The following is a 9,183-nucleotide window of genomic DNA, read 5'->3' on the forward strand; positions in this document are numbered from 1 at the left end:
CGAGTCTTGAGGTCCATCAGTAACTCAAAGCAAAAATGGTGACCCTTGAACTCACTGAATTATGCATGAAGAGAATAGTTGCTGCTGAAAGTGCAATCACTGTTGTTAATAATATTTTTAGAATAGCTGCTGCTATAAATACCTTGGTTATTTATATGTAAGGTAAAACACTGCGGATAAATATGATAATTAAAAAAATCTCATAGATATCACCAACCTTTGACAGTACATTAAAACAATTGTTTTGTTTAACATGTTTTCTGAAATGTTATGTTTAAAATGCAAATGATGCATTATCTAATTAAATATGCACTAATTTGCATTCATTTACAGAAAAGAAATCTAAACAGCATTTGCCAGTTTCCAAAAATCTTTTTGTTCACATATTAAACGTTTTGTCAGCTAGACAACAAAAATAAACTTTCACCATGCTATTAGTATCAGAATGTTATGGGAGCAAAATAGGCCAAAATATCCAAAATAAAAAAGGGTAGTGTCTTAATTTAAATATATAAAATAAAAGTCATAAAATCAAAAGGTATTCAATCTCTCTCTCTCTCTCTCTCTCTCTCTCTCTCTCTCTCTCTCTCTCTCTCTCTATATATATATATATATATATATATATATACACTGTATATTAAAGCGCTGGATTTTAATATTTTTTTTCACACTAGGTGGCAGTCCTTTTATTTTTCGAGCGTTAGAATAAATTACAGCACTAGTCAATTGCAAAAATGATAAATGATCAGATTGGAGAATGAATTCAGTAAAGATAGTGGTAAAGATAAAAAGCACCACATACCTTTTTTTAATAGTTAAATGTTCAATCCTATTCTTATCCAATGTGAGAGAGAAATACAAATACATAAAGGTCCCAGTGTTTGCTAAAAGAGACTTGAAGCACATAATTGCATCCAGACGCCTTTGGAAGGATGTGAGCTAAATGGCCAATCAAACAGAGCTTCCGAGCTTAAAGGAGCCTCCCACTTCTGTGTTTTAATAACTGAAAGGGTCCAGAATACAAACCATTCAAGAGACCACCACTGAAGCGCGTAAGACCTAGTGTAGGTGTGGTCATTTGGATCAGCATCATGCCAAAGTTGAGTCCGTTCAGCTCTGTTCTCACGGATACTCCTGTTTTTAGTTAAAGTTGAAGTCTTCCATCCATGCTCATGTCCATCATGCCGACAGAAGGCTGCGCTACGCCGCGTTTTTGCTCTCCTCGGATCTGATTCATTTGGGGTTTCCGATTGTTTCTTTTATGCACGAAGACACCACCAGCACGGACTACCGGCGTGATTGTTTTATGTCCAGTCTTGTTGTCTGATCTGTTTGGACACATGTCTCCAGTCTTATCGATGCGCTTTCCATATCTTTTGGTTCTTCTGTATGGATACAACACGACCGGCCTTCTTCATCTTGAATAATTCTACAAGACGCGTAAAAGGTTCGCAGTCCAGCCATGGCCATGGTGGTGAGCGTGTGGAGAGATCCGGAGGAGGAACTTGCACCGGAGGGATCTCTGGATGATCAGAGCGGACCGGGGGGAGACCACCACCATCACCACCGCGTGAGCGCAGCCGCGCACTCTCCAAACACCGGACTGCCTTCCGCGGAGGATAAAGGACAGAACTCGGCGCAGAACCAGCAGCACATTGAATGCGTGGTTTGCGGGGATAAATCCAGTGGGAAGCACTACGGACAGTTCACCTGTGAGGGATGCAAAAGTTTCTTCAAGCGGAGCGTTCGGCGGAACTTAACGTACACGTGCCGTGCCAACAGAAGCTGCCCGGTGGACCAGCACCACAGGAACCAGTGCCAGTACTGCCGCATGAAGAAATGCCTGAAAGTGGGCATGAGACGCGAAGGTGAGTGTGCAGTGGATTTCGTCATTTGTAGCATACATAAACTTGCATTTAGAAAAGGATAGATAGATAGATAGATAGATAGATAGATAGATAGATAGATAGATAGATAGATAGATAGATAGATAGATAGATAGATAGATAGATAGATAGATAGATAGATAGATAGATAGATAGATCATCTGATTGCAGGGCATAAACTTTTAGAAAAAAAGTTACTTTTGAAAGAGCCAGTGACTGAGTGTAATCTACCGCCTGCACAGATAAAGATAAGAAATGTGTTTATTCACGTTGTCATTTCTTGGCACATTTCTTCTCCATTTATTTCTGTTTTGATAGCGGTTCAGCGAGGAAGAATGCCGCCGAACCATCCAAACCCAAGCCATTACGCGCTGACCAATGGAGATCCGCTGAATGGCCAATGCTACCTATCCGGATACATATCTCTCCTGCTTCGGGCCGAGCCATATCCAACCTCTAGATACGGAAACCAGTGCATGCAGTCGGGTAACATCATGGGCATTGAAAACATCTGCGAGCTGGCGGCTCGTTTGCTCTTCAGTGCGGTGGAATGGGCTAGGAACATCCCTTTCTTTCCTGATCTCCAAATCACGGATCAGGTGTCTCTTCTGAGACTCACCTGGAGTGAACTTTTCGTGCTGAACGCTGCGCAGTGCTCCATGCCTCTCCACGCGGCTTCTCTCCTCGCAGCTGCTGGGCTTCACGCGTCCCCGATGTCCGCGGACCGCGTCGTAGCCTTCATGGATCATATCCGATTCTTCCAGGAGCAGGTGGAGAAACTGAAGGCCCTGCAGGTGGACTCCGCCGAATACAGCTGTGCCAAAGCAATAGTGCTATTCACATCAGGTAGGTAGGCCCGAATGATTCAATATCAAGTAAAGTAGGCAGTTTAGTGAGCTTGGCTATAACATAATGCTATTCGTTCCGCAAAGTTTGTTTCAATATGTCAAAAGTACCATCTGCGTACATTCATATTTGAGGCGTGTAGGTTGATTAAAAATAGGCTAATGGTAGTTCCATGATATTATAATTTTGAATAAGAATATAAAATCAGCATTACTCAATATTGCTAGTTAAATTATAGCTTCACACACACACACACACACACACACACACACACACACACACACACACACACACACACACACACACAAACACACACACACACACACACACATATATATAAGCAACATTAATGTTTGAGGTATAAATGTTCATTTTAAATGTTCTTTTTGTTGTGACCAATTAATTTTAAAAGTAGGCCTACAAATAATTAATTTATAGTCCTTCAGAACTGAATATATAGTGTATGAACTGCTTTCATAATTTAAAACAATTAGTAAAGTGGTGTCTTCACACTATATTAGATTGAAATGGCATTGTTACACGAGCCTATCCCCCATTAAGACGTTAAAAAAAGGTCAAAATCAAAAGGCCTTCTCATTCAAAAATAATTTTGAATATAATTAGGGTACGTTTTCACAACATTTTAAGAACGATCAAACAAAGTTTAGCCCACGTAATTAGGCCTAAAGTTCGAGTTTTAAGCAGAGCGCGCAAAACAGAAACTCGCTAAGACTAGTGTTACTATAGCAACAGTACAACGACACTGGAGTACGGGTACTTCGTTTCAGTAATGGGATTCATTTACATTTTTTAATTTATTATACATTTACACACCACAAATATAAATGAAATGTTTTGTTTTGATCAAAACCGCACCACAAGACATTTAGGTTGACCGAATGCGCCAAGAAAATAGGCTGATGACAGAAAAGTGGACCCTTTAAAAGTCACACGCTGATGTTTGTTTTGCTAAAGTATAACCCGTTTTGAAGAACAGTGAATTGCTAGTAGCCTATATATTATTCCAAAATAAATAAACAAATAAAATGTGGCCCAAAATGTTATTTTGAGAGGTTTCCTCTTATTATTGTTTTAATGACTCTCTAAGAAGTTTCTATTAAAGTTTTAAAATATATCCTTTACAAATAATGCAGCATTCAGTGTTTAATTCGTTTCGTTAATTCGTTGTATCCATGCGTATGAAACCGTAAATAATGAAAAACATTAAGAAATGAAACTGAAATTCACAATGTAGCCCATAACGTGGCTAATGCTTTCTTGAATTAAAAATATTTGTCTATCTACTGACTTAATTTAAGTTGTGTGTTAAACTCGTTTGACTGAGACAATTAGATTTTCAAATGAATTAATTATGGGTTTCACTAAGAAAATAAATGAATGCAAACGCTCTAATCTGTTTTTCTGAACCATGTTAAATAGTGTGCATATTTACAGTGAAGATTTATGTAAACATGCCAGAGATGACATTCTTCTGAATGCTGTGTGTTTAATGGCTATATTCATTTTGCATTCAGATGCATGCGGCCTTTCAGACGTACCGCACATAGAAGGACTTCAGGAGAAATCCCAGTGTGCTCTGGAGGAGTATGTGAGGAGTCAGTACCCGAACCAGCCCACACGCTTCGGCAAGCTGCTGCTGAGACTCCCCGCGCTCCGGATGGTGTCCTCCTCCGTCATAGAACAGCTTTTCTTCGTTCGACTGGTGGGTAAAACGCCCATTGAGACGCTCATCAGGGATATGCTGCTATCTGGGAGCAGTTTCAACTGGCCCTACATGTCCATTCAGTGAGAGGAAGATAAAGATGGGGACATTTGGTGAGCATTTACAGACATAAAAAACTAAACAGTCACGGAGGATGCAGAAACTCTCTCTTAAGTGTCGGTTTATATAGCAATGATATTCGTGAAAATGTGAAGATCTTTACTCTCTTTCTCATGATCTCTGCTTTTAACAGTACACGTGCTATAAAATACTTTATAAGATAACTTTTGATTCATTTATTCAACAATGTATTTGTCAAATTTATTTGCAAATTTAGTTTTTTTTTTGAACGAGGGGATATGCATTGATCCAAAATAACAGAAATAACTGGGTAAAACTTGAGAGAAAAAACACGTTTGTTTTAACTGAGAAGCGGAGACAATGGATTTAACATTTATTTATTTAGCTGTATTTATTTTTCTGCTCATCAACTTCCTGTACACATGATCGAAACAATCAACCACAGCACTTAGGTTATACTTTATAAATAAATATTATTGGTGTATTTTCAAACATTTGTCTCGGTATAAAATATTACACCTCAAACCTGCAGAGGACTTTTTTTGGGCTGTCAGGGTGGGCGATGGGGGGGCTGTTGGATTTCATGTATGATGCAACATTTGATTAAACAATTTTCATTAATGATTTCGTGGGTAAATGTGCTTTTGTTTGTACTTTTGCTAATAAAGATAGTTTTCATATCTCTGAGAGACAAACTGAGGCTCATTTTCGTAAAGCTGCGGTCTTGACATGCTTGAAGCGGTAAAGTTTTCAAATAGTTTGATATCTTTTGTAGAAACTGTTGAAGCAAAGGGACTAAAATAATACCCCCTTAAGGTAAGACCATTTTAGCTATTTAAATCATCGTAATATTAATTAGCTAGTTCATCACTGTGGCTTAAATAATAATTTCGCTGTGGTGTATATACAGTCATTTAATTCACAGTTTAACACGCAAAGTCTATCATTAGATATAAGCCTAAGCTATAGGTTTATTATTAAGATTTTATGAACGGATTAAAACTTATGTAGCCAAATATTAAGTAGAAGAACTCAATACTGTGAACTTTATAGATGTACATCAGCCATTTTTAGACGAAACATTGTTTTGCTTTCAGCAAGGTCATGAAATAGGTTATAGCCTATACATTTATAAAATATAAAACACGTTCGTGGGAAAGTTACATTTTAATCGAGTCAGAAATATATATTCGCAGTGTCATATCTTGTAAGCCATAAATAAATAAAACGCCACTTTTTAAAATAGGTAACTCGCATATCTGCACGAGTTTTTAATCAACCTTATGAAAAAAATAGATCGTTTGGGCTTTAAAGGCTTAAGTTTATCAGAAACATTGTTATTTTATATAATAGAGACAGACTAGACAGTTCTTAATTCCTAGACCGATGATTAGGACAGGTGAGATGTGTTTTGGTGTCAGAATGCGCTGTGCTCAAAAAAACTGTAACTGACCTGTACATGTGCTGGATTTCAATCTGTACTGCCATATCTCATATCTCAAACGGCTTGTTCATCTTTCATATTCCAGATACAGGCAGCAAATAAATTCGTTTTTATTTATGATGGTACATAAATATATCATGTTTTATATATAATGCATAATACTTCTGTACTGATTTGCAATGGCTTGATAAAAGGCTACAAGTAAAACAAACTTTTTTCTGACAAACTGACTTTTTTCAACAAGCGTGTTCTTTCAAATGGAAGTTTACAGTCGAGAAAAGTAAAGACTAAGTGTCTTTTCTTTAAAATAAATAAATAAATAATAAAAATAGCCCACATTAACACTAAAACTGATTATGTTGTATAGCCCCAAACTTACGTTTATACACGAAATATAGTTTGTAATAATGTATCGTCATTTAATATGGAGTTAATAAGGATTCATTTATAATTTATCGATTTAATTTAAACCGATTTTTGACTTCTGACCTTTGTGACTGTTCTAATTATTATGCACGGCCGTCATTCTAATTATAAAGAGAATAGAAATACGCATGCGCGAAACGAAACGGGCCTTTCAGATTTTTTAGTCAGTCTACTGAAAATTACCAGCAGGCAGCACAAATATTTGTATTTTCATATAGGAGTTTCTCTAAATCAGGCGACAAAATCACAATTTTAATCAGGTTGTTGAAACGTTTTAATTATTTTTATCCGTGTGTGGATTTACTTAATTTAAGAACAAAATTGTCCTTTAGAAGTGAAGTAAACCTGACAAAACCTTTTTTAGGAGACATCTGATTTTCTAAAATTTCTAGAAAATAAATTAATTAGGCAGTCTGTAAGTCAATAAGCTTTATATAAAACAACAGAAGTCTATGGCATCCCCCCAAGTTATAAATCTAGAAAACGGGCGTTCTGCTAGGTTTTCTGTGTGGAGTCTGACAGCCAGAGTCTCTAGTGAACTCCATGACCCCACACTACTCTCATCATGTGTGGATCTCCTCCTGAGCTGAGGTGTATCATGAACTCAAGGCATCTCAGACGAATTGCTGACACAGTGCCTGGGTTATCCATGACCCCGGCGGTGCCTGGGGACCCGTGGGGAGAACTGGAGCTCAGAATAAAGCACAGACTCGTCCACAGGGGGATTCCTGATGGCAACGAGGAGGGTCTGTGTTGGACGTTAGTATCATAGGATACGTGCTCGGATCAAGGGTACAACTCTTAGAGGAAACTCTGTCTAAGCAGCTAGTGTGGAAATGCAAACATAGACATTGTGAAGAAAATATTGCTAAGAAAGCTATTGTTTATAACTGCAAATATGATATCTTGCAAATAAGGATGAAAAAGTAAATGAAAGAGCAGATTTGAGCATGTATATCGTCAGCCCCACTGAAGACTACTGTCATGGGCAGGATTAGTTTTACTGGATTTTCAACCTATAAAGACACCGCATCTGGAGATGGGAGGGTTGTCTAACTGAATCAAGTTAACAGGACGCATCACCTATAGGATCCGGGATGGAGGTTAATTTGTCTTTGTCTCTCAGACGATCAGAGATGGTACCTGCTCTTTTGTTGTTCACTGATGATCAGACATGGTCTGTTCTTCTCCCAGTCAATTACGTCCTGCTGGTGTAATTGCAGAGCACTTTACTGTCTGGCCCATTATCAGCCTTTGTTCCTCTGCATCCACATTTGATGCAGGTTTTATTTGTCCAAGCGTTCCATTCAAACATAATCAGCTTTATGAGAAATTGCACACATGAACATGGACAGAACTGATATAATATAATATAATATAATATAATATAATATAATATAATATAATATAATATAATATAATATAATATAATATAATATAATATAATATAATATAATATAATATAATATAATATAATATAATATAATATAATATAATATAATATAATATAATATAATATAATAATATAATAGTGCTCTGCAGTTTAAAACGATAATGATAACTGGGTCATTCTTGTTATGCAGCACATTTTAAATTCATATTCTAAAATGAATATGCTTGTTTAACCAAGTGTTTCTACAGTATGAAAGCACACAAACTCACAGAATTCTGGTAACAAATCCATTGGTAACACTTCCTGATGCTTCTGCTGATTTGCCACCAGAATGATGTCACTTCCTGGAAGATTATATCATAAAGGCTTTTGTTAGTTATGTGATTTTACAAAAGACTAAAAAGCTTAAAATCAAAATGATGAAATTATTGTAAAAAATGAAGCATGAGTCCCAACCTTAACTCACAGAATTCATTGAAAACATTGCTCACACTTACTGATGCTTGACCACTTTGCCTTCCTGGAGAGATGATGTCATAAAGTTAGTTAACAAAAGACTAAACTGCTTAAATTCTGGCTAATTAATATCAAGATTACTATAAATTCCCTTGTCATTTGACATGTAAAATAAAGCTTACATAATAAAGTGCTGTGTTTTTGTATGTAACCATCTGTAAATGATTTATTTGCCAAACGACAATTAATTTTCTGCAAATCTTAGCCAGCTACGGAGAGATTCGGGTGAGCGGATCCCCAACAGCTTTGGCGCCTACGCTCTATAGCTAAAATTCGTCAGTATTGCTCCATGTTCTCATTGGTTTGCTGGCATGCGTGTGATTTCATACAAGAAAAGCTGTCCACGAATTGCTCCAAGTGGAAAAATGCATGGTGGCTGCCAAATCTCAATTCCCGAAAATCACATTGTATTTGATGCAAATGTTTTCTCAAGCAAAACCAATTTTAAAAGTCTACAGAAAACATATCTTCATATATTTTAGCATACCCTTTTAAAAAAGTAATCATTTGCAATGGCAATGCAGTGTATTAATATTAAATACTGGTAATAAGTGTTAATAGAGCGCTCTCCTAATCCTCCTAGTGAAGTAAACCTGTATTTCACCGTATGCCCACCCTATTGCACAAGAACATCATCCCTAACCCACTCCAGACGGCCTGAGGATGACATGTGTTCCAGTGGACCGATCAGTCCAAGCACAAGACCATTCAGAGTGAATTAGCCTCTAGTTAGGGTCTCCACAAACCATGTGTGCTGAATATAGAGTCTTTGTGCAGTGTTTAACTACGCTTCAGGTTCATTTCACCACTTTTGGTCACTGAAATCAATAGTAAAAAGCCGCCCAAAAGCTGCCCTTTTAAAAGATGG

General features: G+C 37.1%; 1 protein-coding gene across 4 annotated transcripts; it reads left to right on the forward strand.

The window, feature by feature from the left end:
* Positions 1–986: 986 nt before the first annotated feature.
* On the forward strand, positions 987–5,350 carry LOC132132706 (nuclear receptor subfamily 2 group F member 1-B-like). Of its 4 annotated transcripts, none has more exons than XR_009429063.1 (4): positions 987–1,868; positions 2,205–2,736; positions 4,268–4,568; positions 5,312–5,350. XR_009429063.1 is itself a non-coding variant. In XM_059545191.1 (4 exons), the coding sequence occupies exons 1-3, from the start codon at positions 1,463–1,465 to the stop codon at positions 4,540–4,542; spliced, it is 1,209 nt and encodes a 402-aa protein (XP_059401174.1). In that variant the 5' UTR covers positions 990–1,462; the 3' UTR covers positions 4,543–4,568; positions 5,312–5,347. The 4 variants fall into 4 exon arrangements, 3 of the variants coding, with proteins under 3 accessions (XP_059401175.1, XP_059401174.1, XP_059401173.1); XM_059545191.1 differs by having other exon boundaries at positions 990–1,868; positions 2,205–2,732; positions 5,312–5,347; XM_059545192.1 differs by lacking the exon at positions 5,312–5,350 and having other exon boundaries at positions 4,268–4,991.
* Positions 5,351–9,183: the final 3,833 nt, after the last annotated feature.

The sequence above is a fragment of the Carassius carassius genome, chromosome 49 (assembly GCF_963082965.1).
Source record: "Carassius carassius chromosome 49, fCarCar2.1, whole genome shotgun sequence".
NCBI classification, from domain to species: domain Eukaryota; kingdom Metazoa; phylum Chordata; class Actinopteri; order Cypriniformes; family Cyprinidae; genus Carassius; species Carassius carassius.